Consider the following 16,053-nt stretch of genomic DNA (forward strand, 5'->3'; position numbering starts at 1 on the left):
TGCTAAGAGAGGTAAGTAATGGATTATGGGTAAGGTAGGAGAGGGGACTCTAACTTTTACTTTTCTTTGGTTCGGTCCAGACCCTTTTCCCCACATTACCGTGTTAAGGAAATATATTCCCAGTAAACGGTAATATTCTCTGCCTTTTTCATCCTTACCCGCACCTACAATCACATACCTCTTTACCTCCACGGGGAGTTGGGTGTAGCAGGGTGTTGTGCTCCCTCCAAGAGGTGTACGTAACATATATATATATATATATATATACACACACACACACACACACACACATCACTACATGGTCAATACATATGAACTCAGCAAAAAAAGAAACGTCCCTTTTTCAGGACCCTGTCTTTCAAAGATCATTTGTAAAAATCCAAATAACTTCACAGATCTTCATTGCAAAGGGTTTAAACACTGTTTCCCATGCTTTTTCAATGAACCATAAACAATTAATGAACATGCACTTGTGGAACGGTCGTTAAGACACTAACAGCTTACAGACGGTAGGCAATTAAGGTCACAGTTATGAAAACTTAGGACACTAAAGAGGCCTTTCTACTGACTCTGAAAAACACCAAAAGAAAGATGCCCAGGGTCCCTGCTCATCTGTGTGAACGTGCCTTAGGCATGCTGCAAGGAGGCATGAGGACTGCAGATGTGGCCAGGGCAATAAATTGCAACGTCCGTACTGTGAGACGCTTAAGACAACACTACAGGGAGACAGGATGGATAGCTGATCGTGCTCGCAGTGGCAGACCACGTGTAACAACAACTATACTCTAGAGTGGGATTGATTTTGAGGGAAGGTCCGTCATGGTCAAGGGCGGTGTGTCACAGCATCATCGGACTGAGCTTGTTGTCATTGCAGGCAATCTCAAAGGGAAGACATCCTCCTCCCTCAAGTGGTACCCCTCCTGCAGACTCATCCTGACATGACCCTCCAGCATGGCAACGCCACCAGCCATACTGCTTGTTCTGTGCGTGATTTCCTGCAAGACAGGAATGTCAGTGTTCTGCCATGGCCAGCGAAGAGCCCGGATCTCAATCCCATTGGGACCTGTTGGATCGGAGGGTGAGGGCTCGGGCCATTCCCCTCAGAAAGGTCCAGGAACTTGTAAGTGCCTTGATGGAAGAGCGGGGTAACATCTCACAGCAAGAACTGGCAAATCTGGTGCAGTCCATGAGGAGGAGATGCACTGCAGTACTTAATGCAGCTGGTGGCCACACCAGATACTGACTGTTACTTTTGATTTTGACCCCTCCCCTTTGTTCAGGAACACATTATTCCATTTCTGTTAGTCACATGTCTGTGGAACTTGTTCAGTTTGTCTCAGTTGTTGAATCTTATGTTCATACAAATATTTACACATGTTAAGTTTGCTGAAAATAAATGCAGTTGACAGTGAGAGGACGTTTCTTGGCAGGCCTTATCACCAGTGCAGTTGACTTTGAGAGGATGTTTCTTTTTTTGCTGAGTTTATACATCAATACATCACTTATCAACACATGGTCAATATATACAGTTGAAGTCGGAAGTTTACATACACTTGGGTTGGAGTCATTAAAACTCATTTTTCAACCACTCCACAAATTTCTTGTTAACAAACTATAGTTTTGGCAAGTCGGTTAGGACATCTACTTTGTGCATGACACAAGTAATTTTTCCAACAATTGTTTACAGACAGATTATTTCACTGTATCACAATTCCAGTGGGTCAGAAGATTACATACACTAAGTTGACTGTGCATTTAAACAGCTTGGAAAATTCCAGAAAATGATGCCATGGCTTTAGAAGCTTCTGATAAGCTAATTGACAACATTTGAGTCAATTGGAGGTGTACCTGTGGATGTATTTCAAGGCCTACCTTCAAACCCAGTGCCTCTTTGCTTGTCATCATGGGAAAATCTAAAGAAATCAGCCAAGACCTCAGAAGAAAAATTGTGGACCTCCACAAGTCTGGTTCATCCATGGGAGCAATTTCCAAACGCCTGAAGGTACCACGTTCATCTGTACAAACAATAGTACGCAAGTATAAACACCATGGGACCACGCAGCCGTCATACCGCTCAGGAAGGAGACGTGTTCGGTCTCCTAGAGATTAACGTACTTTGGTGCGAAAAGTGCAAATCAATCCCAGAACAACAGCAAAGGACCTTGTGAAGATGCTGGAGGAAACAGGTACAGAAGTATCTATATCCACAGTAAAACGAGTCCTATATCGACATAACCTGAAAGGCCGCTCAGCAAGGAAGAAGCCACTGCTCCAAAACCGCCATTAAAAAAGCCAGACTACGGTTTGCAACTGCACATGGGGACAAAGATTGTACTTTTTGGAGAAATGTCCTCTGGTCTGATGAAACAAAAATAGAACTGTTTGGCCATAAAGACCATCTTTATGTTTGGAGGAAAAGGGGGGATGCTTGCAAGCCGAAGAACACCATCCCAACCGTGAAGCGCGGGAGTGGCAGCATCATGTTGTGGGGGTGCTTTGCTGCAGGAGGGACTGGTGCACTTCACAAAATAGATGGCATCATGAGAAAGGAAAATGATGTGGATATATTGAAGCAACATCTCAAGACATCAGTCAGGAAGTTAAAGCTTGGTCGCAAATGGGTCTTCCAAATGGACAATGACCCCCAAGCATACTTCCAAAGTTGTGGCAAAATGGCTTAAGGACAACAAAGTCAAGGTATTGGAGTGGCCTTCACAAAGCCCTGACCTCAATCCTATAGAACATTTGTGGGCAGAACTGAAAAAGCGTGTGCGAGCAAGGAGGCCTACAAACCTGACTCCGTTACACCAGCTCTGTCAGGAGGAATGGGCCAAAATTCACCCAACTTATTGTGGGAAGCTTGTGGAAGGCTACCCAAAATGTTTGACCCAAGTTAAACAATTTAAAGGCAATGCTACCAAATACTAATTTGTGACCCACTGGGAATGTGATGAAAGAAACAAAAGCTGAAATAAATCATTCTCTCCAGTATTATTCTGACATTTCACATTCTTAAAATAAAGTGGTGATCCTAACTGACCTAAAACAGGGAATTTTTACTAGGATTAAATGTCAGGAATTGTGAAAGACCTTTAAACTCAGTTTATGTAAACTTCCGACTTCAACTGTACATCACTTAACAACACATGCTCGACACATATGGGGCTAGTGGTTAGAGCGTTGGACTAGTAACCGAAAGGTTGCAAGTTCAAATCCCCGAGCTGACAAGGTACAAATCTGTCATTCTTCCCCTGAACAGGCAGTTAACCCACTGTTCCTAGGCCGTCATTGAAAATAATAATTTGTTCTTAACTGACTTGCCTAGTTAGATAAAGGATAAATAAAAAAAATATATACATCAATAATCTATACATCACGTATCAACACATGGTGAATACATCACTTATTTACATTTACATTTAAGTCATTTAGCAGACGCTCTTATCCAGAGCGACTTATCAATACATACATACTTGTCAATACATCACTTAATACATATATACATCACTTATCAACACATGGTGAATAGATAACTAATACCTCTGGAATAGTTGCTGGACCAACTAGTTATCAATATAAAATGTTAAAGTCAATAAAATAAAATAATTAAATCAATCCAGTACCTTCATGGTGTCAGTCATCTCCTTGGGGAAGAACAGTCCCAGCCCTACATCCTTCCTGTACAGACGCAAGCAAAAACAGACACAACGTCCATTACTTACACACACAATCAATGAGCCCCCACCACACCCAATTACAGAACCATAACCAACCTTCCATTACTTACACACACAATCAATGAGCCCCCACCACACCCAATTACAGAACCATAACAAACCTTCCATTACTTACACACACAATCAATGAGCCCCCACCACACCCAATTACAGAACCATAACCAACCTTCCCAGGCAGTACTTACTCTAACAGTTCATAGTTGGACTTTTTCTCCAGTCCATTGGGGTTCATGTCTTTATAGAATCTCCTGTAGGGAGAAACACACGCATGTGAGTATTGGGTGGATTTAATGGAAGGTTGTGTGTGTTATTTAGGGTTAAAAGGGTTAGGTTAAGGGTTAGAAAAAATACGATTTTGAATGGGAATTAATTGTTTAGTCCCCACAAGGATAGTAAAAGTAATATGTTTGTGTCGGAGGGTTGTTACCTGATCTCCAGACAACCTAACTGCAAGGCCATCCCATCACTCACTTTACTGGCATAGTGCTGCATGTAGTCACTTCTCACCTGACAAGGTGTTTAAAAAAATACACTTTAAGGATCAGAACTGTACAACAATCCTGCTTACAAGTAAAACACCACAGACAGACAGTCAGACAGTGACAGTCCGAGAGATAGTCATAGAGAGTCAGAGAGACAGACAGACAGACAGACAGACAGACAGACAGACAGACAGACAGACAGAGAGGCAGTCAGACAGACAGACAGTTAGACAGACAGACAGTTAGACAGACAGACAGTCAGAGAGAGAGAGAGAGACAGACAGACAGACAGACAGACAGACAGACAGACAGACAGTTAGACAGACAGTCAGAGAGAGAGAGAGAGAGAGAGAGAGAGAGAGAGACAGACAGACAGACAGACAGTCAGAGAGACAGACAGTCAGAGAGGCAGTCAGTCAGAGAGACAGTCAGAGAGGCAGTCAGAGAGAGAGACAGACAGTCAGACAGGCAGTCAGTCAGAGAGACAGTCAGAGAGACAGTCAGAGAGACAGACAGACAGTCAGAGAGACAGTCAGAGAGAGAGACAGTCTGCAACAGTCACCAACCTGCTGGTAGAAGTAGAGCAGTGTGGTTCTGTCCTCTTTAAACTTCTCTATGAAGTCAGCAGGGATGTACCTAATGCGCAGGTCATATCTGGACACACAGGGGTTAGAGGTTAGGGTTTAGAGGTCACTATCTGGACACACAGGGGTTAAAGGTTAAGGTTTAGAGGTCACTATCTGGACACACACAGGGGTTAGAGGTTAAGGTCTAGAGGTCACTATCTGGACACACACAGGGGTTAAAGGTTAAGGTTTAGAGGTCAGGAGCAAGAGGCAGTCACTATCTGGACACACACAGGGGTTAAAGGTTAAGGTTTAGAGGTCAGGAAAAAGAGGCAGTCACTATCTGGACACACACAGGGGTTAGAGGTTAAGGTTTAGAGGTCACTATCTGGACACACACAGGGGTTAGAGGTTAAGGTTTAGAGGTCAGGAGCAAGAGGCAGTCACTATCTGGACACACACAGGGGTTAGAGGTTAAGGTTTAGAGGTCACTATCTGGACACACAGGGGTTAGAGGTTAAGGTTTAGAGGTCAGGAGCAAGAGGCAGTCACTATCTGGACACACACAGGGGTTAAAGGTTAAGGTTTAGAGGTCACTATCTGAACACACACAGGGGTTAGAGGTTAAGGTTTAGAGGTCACTATCTGGACACACACAGGGGTTAGAGGTTAAGGTTTAGAGATCAGGAGAAAGAGGCAGTCACTATCTGGACAAATGACAAAGTTGTAAGCCATGCCTAGTTCTAAAATGTCTCTTAAAAATCAGATTTTAAACCTAACTTTAACCCTAATCTTAACCACACTACAAACCTTATTCATAACCCTAATCTTACATTAAGACCGAAAAGCACATTTTAGTTTTCATATAGTTTTACAATATAGCCAATTTTGACTTTGCTTGGCGATGTAGTGGGAACCCGGAGCAAGAGATCATGTGCTAGAGGTCAGGAGTTACCTCCACTCTGCCTCCAGATGCTGTTGTTCGTAGCGTAGCTGCAGTTCTGACACGGTGAGGCCGGGGTGCAGCCAGTGGACCTCAGCTGACTTCAGGTGTTTCAGCAGCAGGCCGTAGCAGAGGGAGTGTTGGATGTCTGGACCCACACATCCACTGGACAACACCGCTGTTATTATATTCTGGAACGGTTAAGGTAATATAGTACACGATACAGTATAGTAGTGTAGGGGGTCATAGGTATGTTGAATGTCTGGTATTATGTTCTGGAACGGTTAAGGTATTATAGTACACGATACAGTATAGTAGTGTAGGGGGTCGTAGGTATGTTGAATGTCTGGTATTATGTTCTGGAACGGTTAAGGTATTATAGTACACGATACAGTATAGTAGTGTAGGGGGTCGTAGGTATGTTGAATGTCTGGTATTATGTTCTGGAACGGTTAAGGTATTATAGTACACGATACAGTATAGTAGTGTAGGGGGTCGTAGGTATGTTGAATGTCTGGTATTATATTCTGGAACGGTTAAGGTAATATAGTACACAATACAGTATAGTAGTGTAGGGGGTCGTAGCAGAGGGTATGTTGAATGTCTGGTATTATATTCTGGAACGGTTAAGGTAATATAGTACACGATACAGTATAGTAGTGTAGGGGGTCGTAGGTATGTTGAATGTCTGGTATTATATTCTGGAACGGTTAAGGTAATATAGTACACGATACAGTATAGTAGTGTAGGGGGTCGTAGGTATGTTGAATGTCTGGTATTATGTTCTGGAACGGTTAAGGTAATATAGTACACGATACAGTATAGTAGTGTAGGGGGTCGTAGGTATGTTGAATGTCTGGTATTATATTCTGGAACGGTTAAGGTATTATAGTACACGATACAGTATAGTAGTGTAGGGGGTCGTAGGTATGTTGAATGTCTGGTATTATATTCTGGAACGGTTAAGGTAATATAGTACACAATACAGTATAGTAGTGTAGGGGGTCGTAGCAGAGGGTATGTTGAATGTCTGGTATTATATTCTGGAACGGTTAAGGTAATATAGTACACGATACAGTATAGTAGTGTAGGGGGTCGTAGGTATGTTGAATGTCTGGTATTATATTCTGGAACGGTTAAGGTAATATAGTACACGATACAGTATAGTAGTGTAGGGGGTCGTAGGTATGTTGAATGTCTGGTATTATGTTCTGGAACGGTTAAGGTAATATAGTACACGATACAGTATAGTAGTGTAGGGGGTCGTAGGTATGTTGAATGTCTGGTATTATGTTCTGGAACGGTTAAGGTAATATAGTACACGATACAGTATAGTAGTGTAGGGGGTCGTAGGTATGTTGAATGTCTGGTATTATATTCTGGAACGGTTAAGGTATTATAGTACACGATACAGTATAGTAGTGTAGGGGGTCGTAGGTATGTTGAATGTCTGGTATTATATTCTGGAACGGTTAAGGTAATATAGTACACAATACAGTATAGTAGTGTAGGGGGTCGTAGCAGAGGGTATGTTGAATGTCTGGTATTATATTCTGGAACGGTTAAGGTAATATAGTACACGATACAGTATAGTAGTGTAGGGGGTCGTAGGTATGTTGAATGTCTGGTATTATATTCTGGAACGGTTAAGGTAATATAGTACACGATACAGTATAGTAGTGTAGGGGGTCGTAGGTATGTTGAATGTCTGGTATTATGTTCTGGAACGGTTAAGGTAATATAGTACACGATACAGTATAGTAGTGTAGGGGGTCGTAGGTATGTTGAATGTCTGGTATTATATTCTGGAACGGTTAAGGTATTATAGTACACGATACAGTATAGTAGTGTAGGGGGTCGTAGGTATGTTGAATGTCTGGTATTATATTCTGGAACGGTTAAGGTATTATAGTACACGATACAGTATAGTAGTGTAGGGGGTCGTAGCAGAGGGTATGTTGAATGTCTGGACCCACACATCCAGAGGACAACACCGTAACATAATAATATTATAGTAGAAATATATTATAGCGGAAATATATTATAGTAGAAATATAAGAAATATATTATAGTAGAAATATATTAGTGGAAATATATTATAGTATAAATATATTATAGGGGAAATATATTATAGTAGAAATATGAATAATACTACAGTAGTAATATTAGTACGTCAATACTATAATAATAGTATACTGTATATATAGTAGTGACCCATAGAGTTCAGTACTCTCTACAGTAAACTAGTAGTTTAGATGTTAAGTTCCCTACACTCCCTAGAAAAAAAGGTGCTATTTAGAACCTAAAATGGTTCTTTGGCTGTTCCCATAGGAGAACCCTTTGAAGAACCTTTATTGGTTCTAGGTCGAACTGTTTTGGTTCCAGGTAAAACCATTTTGCGTTCTGTGTAGAAACCTTTCCACAGAGGGTTCTACTTGGAACCCAAAAGGGTTCTCCTATGGGTACAGCCTGAAGAACCCTTCTTTTCCAGTGTATATGGGGGACGTTGAGAAGTTCTGAACCGGTTCAGACTGACGTGTTGGTGTACAGAGCGGTGTGTGAAAGCCGTAAGGTCCCGTGCTTTATAATGCCAGAAAGACCCATCTGTCTGCTCTCTGTTTCCACTCTCTCCGTGGAGGTGACTTGAAGTGTCAGGTTTCAGACACCACATTTGAACAGGGTGTGGCACAATGTGTCACATTTTATGGCCTATCCTGACAAAATAATGAATTCGCTCTCCTTCTAAGCGACAGAGCCCAGCCTGGGAGACGGCATATGAAAGGTGACAGTCTAGAAAATCAAATAGCTGTGTTCTCATCACACTGTGATATTCTAAACCATTTCATATAATGGAAACAAGACCACTTTCTCTTGGTCACAGACAGGCAAAATCTCTTGGTGATTAAAGCTAAAGTTGTACCGGGCCTGCACACATTTGAATGCTGTCTCTGCGCTGCTAAGTGGACGTTATATGAAAGTTAATTGAAATGGTGCCAATATTGTACTGTCACTAAGTATGATAACTGAAAAAATATATAAAGAATATGTAAAGTGTTGGTCTCACGTTTCATGAGCTGAAATAAAAGATCCCAGAAATGTTCTATATGCACAAAAGGCTTATTTCTCTAAAATGTTGTGCACAAATTTGTTGACATCCCTGTTAGTGAGCATTTCGCCTTTCCACCTGACAGGTGTGGCATATCAAGAAAATGATTAAACAGCAAGATCATTACACAGGTGCACCTTGTGCTGGGGACAATAAAAGGCTACTCTAAAATGTGCAGTTTTGTCACACAACACAATGCCACAGATGTCTCAGGTTTCGAGGGAGCATGCAATTGGCATGCTGACTGCAGGAATGTCCACCAGAGCTGTTGCCAGAGAATTGAATGTTCATTTCTCTACCATAAGCCGCCTCCAATGTCATTTTAGAGAATTTGGCATTTTGTTTAACTGGCCTCACAACCGCAGACAACATGTATGGCGTGATGTGGGCGAGAGGTTTGCTGATGTCAACGTTGTGAACAGAATGCCCCATGGTGGTGGTGGGGTTATGGTATGGGCAGGCATAAGCTACAGACAACCAATACAATTGCATTATATTGATGGCAATTTGAATGCACATAGATACGGTGACGAGATCCTGAGGCCCGTTGTGGTGCCGTTCATCCACCACCATCACCTCGTGTTCAGCATGATAATGCACGGCCCCATGTCGCAAGGATCTGTACACAATTCCTGGAAGCTGAAAATGTCCCAGTTCTTCCATGGCCTGCATACTCACCAGACATGTCACCCATTGAGCATGTTTGGGATGCTCTGGATCGATGTGTACGACAGCGTGTTCCAGTTCCCGCCAATATCCAGCAACTTCAACACAGTCATTGAAGAGGAGATGGACAACATTCCACAGGCCAGAATCAACAGCCTGATCAAGTCTACGTGAAGGAAATGTGTCATGCTGCATGAAGAAAATGGTGGTCACACCAGGCACTGACTGGTGTTCTGATCGACGGGCACTACCTTTTTATTTTAAGGTATCTGTGACCAACCCGAGGCATATTTGTATTCCCAGTCATGTGAAATCCATAGATTAGGACCTAATGAATTTATTTCAATGGACTGATTTCCTTTATATAAACTGTAATTGAGGCTCTTGTCATCTCCCGTTTAGACTAGTGCAACTCGCTGTTGGCTGGGCTCCACGGCTGTGCCATTAAACCCCTGCAACTTATCCAGAACGCTGCAGACCGCCTGGTGTTCAACCTTCCCAAATTCTCCCATGTCACCTCACTCCTCCACACACTCCACCATGGTGTTTACCTACGGAGCAACAAGAGGAACTGCCCCTCCCTACCTTCAGGCTCTGCTCAAACCCTACACCCCAACTCGAGCATTCCATTCTGCCATCTCTGGTCTCTTGGCCCTCCCATGCCTACGGGAGGGAAGATCCCGCTCAGCCCAGTCCAAGCTCTTCTCTGTCCTGGCACCCCAATGGTGGAACCAGCTTCCCCCTGAAGCTAGGACAGCAGAGTCCCTGTCCATCTTCCCCCTGAATCTAGGACAGCAGAGTCCCTCCCCATCTTCCCCCTGAAGCTAGGACAGCAGAGTCCCTGTCCATCTTCCCCCTGAAGCTAGGACAGCAGAGTCCCTGTCCATCTTCCCCCTGAAGCTAGGACAGCAGAGTCCCTGCCCATCTTCCCCCTGAAGCTAGGACAGCAGAGTCCCTGTCCATCTTCCCCCTGAATCTAGGACAGCAGAGTCCCTCCCCATCTTCCCCCTGAAGCTAGGTCAGCAGAGTCCCTGCCCATCTTCCCCCTGAAGCTAGGACAGCAGAGTCCCTGCCCATCTCCTGAAAACATTTGAAACCCTACCTCTTCAAAAGAGAATCTGAAAGAAACCCCCCCCCCCCCCCAAAAAAAAAACCCAACAACAATAAAACATTCACCAACACTTGCACTTGACTCACAACATTTCGAGCTCTGACTTTTGTGATGTGGTTGTCCCACCTGGCCATCTTAAGATGAATGCACTCACTAACTGTAAGTCACTCTGGATAAGAGCATCTGCTAAATTACTAAAATGCAAATGTTAAATATTGTTACATATTATGTATTTACTATTACATGGTTTACCTTTCTATTATTTCTCTATGTTCTTTCTCTCCACATTGTTGGAAATATTACTAAGCAGAGGAAAAGAAACTAACCAAGGTCCCGTAAGTAAGCATTTCACTGTTAGTCTACACCTGTTGTTACAAAGCATTACACTGTTAGTCTACACCTGTTGTTACAAAGCATTACACTGTTAGTCTACACCTGTTGTTACAAAGCATTACACTGTTAGTCTACACCTGTTGTTTACAACGCATTTCACTGTTAGTCTACACCTGTTGTTACAAAGCATTTCACTGTTAGTCTACACCTGTTGTTTACCAAGCATTTCACTGTTAGTCTACACCTGTTGTTTACCAAGCATTTCACTGTTAGTCTACACCTGTTGTTTACCAAGCATTTCACTGTTAGTCTACACCTGTTGTTTACCAAGCATTTCACTGTTAGTCTACACCTGTTGTTTACGAAGCATCTGATGAATAACATTTGATTTGATTCCAACAATCAAAGGTTTGATGATGAGTTGAGGTGTGTAAAACTAAAATGTGTACCATTTGGGCAACAAACACTGCTTTAGTACATTAGAGTGTCTATTTTGAGAAACAGACACCTCACAAGTCCTCAACTGGCAGCTTCATTAAATAGTACCTGCAAAACACCAGTCTCAACGTCAACAGTGAAGAGGCGACTCTGGGATGCTGGCCTTCTAGGCAGCATATATATATATATATATATATATATATATATATATATATATATATATATATGCACACTACAGTATAATGACAATGATAGTACAGTAATGTCACTAACCCGTACAGTCATGCTGATAATGGGCCTCTGTACGCCTATGTAGATATTCAATAAAAAATCTGCCATTTCCAGCTACAATAGTCATTTACAACATTAACAATGTCTACACTGTATTTCTGATCAACTTGATGTTATTTTAATGGACCGAAAAATGTGCTTTTCTTTCAAAACAAGGACATATATCTAAGTGACCCCAAACTTTTGAATGAATATATATATACTATCGTTCAAAAGTATTATATATATATATATATATGCACACTACAGTATAATGACAATGATAGTACAGTAATGTCACTAACCCGTACAGTCATGCCCTCATGACAGCGGACTAGTTTAAAGTTCTTCCCCAAGTTAGCACTGTTGCTGGTGAAACACACTTTGACAATCTTTGTTGGACCGCCGTCCCCAGCAACCGTCGTCTGGGAAGTGTCCGAGGACTTTGATTGGCCATAGGTCTCCACAACCTTCCAAGACAATGTGCTGCTGTCACCTGACATCACAGCACACCCGGTCACCACGACACACACACACTCACACACTCACAGCATCCCCACTTCACACCTGGAGAAAGGGAAAGAGAGAGGTCAATACATTAGACTGGAACAAACATCGAACTGTGTTGTGGGTAAGTCATTCCTGGAGCTTGCCACCGTTTCCTAGTTTTCCAGCGTGTGTGTGTGTGTGTGTTACACAAGCTGAGCGTGTACACACATGTGGGGATGTAGCAACGCTTCCTGTGTGTGTGTGTGCGTGTGTATGTGTACGCATAAAAGGTGTGGACTCCTATGGCACTCCTTAGTCAACACTAGAAACCACATCCGTGCCGACAACAGGGTTTACTCAACACGTTACCCAGGTAGACACGCCACACACTCACTAGCTGAGACAGGACCTAGAGGGCAATACAATTATATATGTCATTCCTTCATTTAGCACACGCTCTTATACAAAATAAAATGTACAGCCACACACACACACACACACCTTTTCCCCCTTACGGGTGGTGCCGGGAATCGAACCCACTATTCTGGCATTCCAAGTGCCGCGCTCTACCGACTGAGCTACAGAGGACCTCCAGCTGATTTGGAAGCTCTGACTTCAGATAAAACACGGTCAATTCAGACCTAAAAAGACAGGCGGTGGTAAAGAAACACATGCACACTAAACAAAAGAGGAAACAGAGGAGGACAGGAAGAGGAAGTGACAGAGACAGATGGAAACCCTGTCTGCACTGTGGTACATTACCAACCATCACTACCACAAACCATCACTTCCACCACTGTGAAAGGGGAGCAGAGGAGAGCAGAGGGTTGTGTATACCTCCAGTCTGAGGGAAAGATGTTTCGCAATTGGAAATGTATTGAATTGAATCAGTACATTTGAAATATATCTGCGGGCTACCTTAGTTACGATATGACAACATCACCGTGGAAACATCAGAACTTCCAGATAACACACCCTCCTACACTACCATCCTACACTACCATCCTACCATCCGTCACCATCCTACACTACCTGTGTCAGTCACTCTGTATGTGTATGTGTGTGTCACCTCTGCACACCACTAACTTTCAAAAGTAATATAATTACTAGTAATACACATACTATCTCCTAGCCCAGGGGCTCCCAAACATTTTCACTCACCCCCCCCCCCCCTCCACTTCCAGCATTGGGGTACATCCAACACCCCCTCCCCCCTCCACTTCCAGCATTGGGGTACATCCAACCCCCCCCCCTCCAGCATTGGGGTACATCCAACACCCCCTCCCCCCTCCAGCATTGGGGTACATCCAACACCCCCTCCCCCCTCCAGCATTGGGATACATCCAACCCCCCCCCCCCCTCCAGCATTGGGGTACATCCAACACCCCCTCCCCCCTCCAGCATTGGGGTACATCCAACACCCCCTCCCCCCTCCAGCATTGGGATACATCCAAACCCCCCCCCCCCTCCAGCATTGGGGTACATCCAACCCCCCCCCCCCCCCCTCCAGCATTGGGGTACATCCAACACCCCCTCCCCCCTCCAGCATTGGGATACATCCAACCCCCCCCCCCCCTCCAGCATTGGGGTACATCCAACCCCCCCTCCCCCCTCCAGCATTGGGATACATCCAACCCCCCCCCCCCCCCCCCCCCCCTCCAGCATTGGGGTACATCCAACCCCCCCCCCCCTCCAGCATTGGGGTACATCCAACACCCCCCCCCCCTCCAGCATTGGGATACATCCAACACCCCCTCCCCCCCTCCAGCATTGGGGTACATCCAACACCCCCCCAGGTCTATTTCTATAGACACAAGCACTATTCACGACACAAACTGTTCACACACCCCTTGTTGGCGGAGAGAACATTTTGCAAGATTAAAGCTTATTTCCTGCAATTATACACATTTTGTCATGGGGTGAAGAGAATTGTGCAGTTTAAAAAGCACATTTTCCTGCAATTCTACACATTTTGCCACGTCTTATGTGTATACATGTGATATTCGAGTGACTCAAACACGACAACAAAATCTATGTATCTATCTAAAAAAAAAATGTTAGCTGACATGTGGTAGTTGATCTGGACTTTTCTGACAAGTTATTAATATCTCTTTAAGGTATGAATTCAGGGGTGGAAAAAGTACCCAATTATCATACTTGAGTAAAAGTAAAGATATCACAATAGAAATTCACTCAAGTAAAAGTGAGTCACCCAGTAAAATACTACTTGAGTAAAAGTCTAAAAGTATTTGGTTTTAAATATACTTCAGTATCAAAAGTAAAAGTATGAATCATTTAAAATTCCTTATATTAAGAAAACTAAACGACACAATTTTCTTGTTTAAAAAAAAAAATGTACAGATAGCCAGGGGTACACTCCAACACTCAGACATCATTAACAAATGAAGCATTTGTGTTTAGTGAGTCCGCCAGATCAGAGGAGGTAGGGGTGACCAGGGATGTTCTCTTGATAAGTGTGTGAATTGGACAATTTTCTGTCCTGCTAAGCATTTAAAATGTAACGAGTACTTTTGGGTGTCAGAGAAAATGTATGGAGTAAAAAGTACATTATTTTCTTTAGGGATGTAGTGAAGTAAAAGTTGTCGAAAATATAAATACTAAAGTAAATTACAGATACTTTAAAGTACTACTTAAGTAAAAATACCCCCAAAAACTACTTAAGTACTTTACACATGACAAGAGGAACTGAAGATGTACTACCCAATTTCGAAATTGCACCTTGTGCATTTTACTATTACAACTTTCAAGAGTAAGTTGAAAGCAGAATTGAGTTCCTTAAAATATATATATATCATTTGGGGGGGGAATAACCATCTATCTACCATGTTAACCCTCTAGGCTGCTATAATACACCATAAACTGCATAAACCTTAGAGGGAAGAACATGAAAAGGTTGGTTTTAACTTAATGCAGGACATAAAAAGTAAAAGTGACAGTACAACATCCGACTATATCTATCGATCTAAATCTATAGGCTTAACAGGAAGAATAACTTCTGATAAGGAACCAAACATTTTGATAATCGATATAATATACACATTGTAGGCAGAGCCAACATATTAAGAGCATAATATCGAGACCGTACTCTGACTGTGCGCAATTACATGACTGAATTCACCCACCTGCTCAAAACCCGCGCTGTATCCTAAAAGTTCTGCCATGCATGCACCCGTTATTGTGGCGGAGAGGAGATGACGGTAAAGGATAATACACAGCCTACAGGCCTTTCTCTCTCTCTGCTGTCTGTATTTGTGTTTGTGACAATTACAGCCGGTAGTGAAGAAATCTTCTGACACTTCTAAGCCACACCCAGGCTGTATCGTTACTTCCTGATTTTGGAACATATGACGACAGCACGCCCACATTGTATTAAAAATATCATTTTTAATTTGGGTATGACGGGGAGGAGTGGGGGGGGCGGGGGGCAGGGAACATAGTCGAGGATAGAGGAATTGTCCTTCCGCAGTTCTGAGTTCACAACAGTGCAGGAGAGAAGTAACTTAAATGCACTAATAAACCTATTTTACAGTTGACACACGAGGGCGCTATTTACTCACTTTTCAACTGTCGCATGTGCCCATATCATAATAATTGGTAAGAGTGAGAGGTTAGCATGTATTGGGAGTATGATCTGTGACCCTCTGTAACTTTTGCACTCATCATTATTCACGATTCACTCAGGATTATCCGTAACCATGGTAGCATCCACATGAATACCCAAAGTGTTTAGAAACATATTCTATTCTTATTTACATTTAAAAGTGACTCCAAAAAGACACAATACGTTATTTACCACTCATTTCTATTGGGCACAAAATATTCTGAAACAGTAATTATTGCTCATATTTGATGTTTGATGTTATTGCTCATATAGGATGTTAATACTTTAGG

General features: G+C 42.8%; 1 protein-coding gene across 2 annotated transcripts in view; it reads right to left on the minus strand.

Annotated features, from left to right (window-relative positions):
• ptk2ba (protein tyrosine kinase 2 beta, a) overlaps positions 1-15,422 on the minus strand; it is a 51,922-nt gene extending 36,500 nt beyond the window's left edge. For both annotated transcript variants that reach the window (XM_071366774.1, XM_071366773.1), the window contains exons 1-7: positions 15,285-15,422; positions 11,958-12,219; positions 5,741-5,919; positions 4,786-4,873; positions 4,165-4,244; positions 3,923-3,985; positions 3,624-3,678 (exon numbers count right to left, since the gene is read on the minus strand). In XM_071366774.1, coding sequence (XP_071222875.1) covers positions 3,624-3,678; positions 3,923-3,985; positions 4,165-4,244; positions 4,786-4,873; positions 5,741-5,919; positions 11,958-12,155 — 663 coding nt within the window. In that variant the 5' untranslated portion in view covers positions 12,156-12,219; positions 15,285-15,422. The remainder of the gene's footprint in view (positions 1-3,623; positions 3,679-3,922; positions 3,986-4,164; positions 4,245-4,785; positions 4,874-5,740; positions 5,920-11,957; positions 12,220-15,284) is intronic.
• Positions 15,423-16,053: the final 631 nt, after the last annotated feature.

Source organism: Salvelinus alpinus, chromosome 25 (assembly GCF_045679555.1).
Source record: "Salvelinus alpinus chromosome 25, SLU_Salpinus.1, whole genome shotgun sequence".
In the NCBI taxonomy this organism is placed as follows: domain Eukaryota; kingdom Metazoa; phylum Chordata; class Actinopteri; order Salmoniformes; family Salmonidae; genus Salvelinus; species Salvelinus alpinus.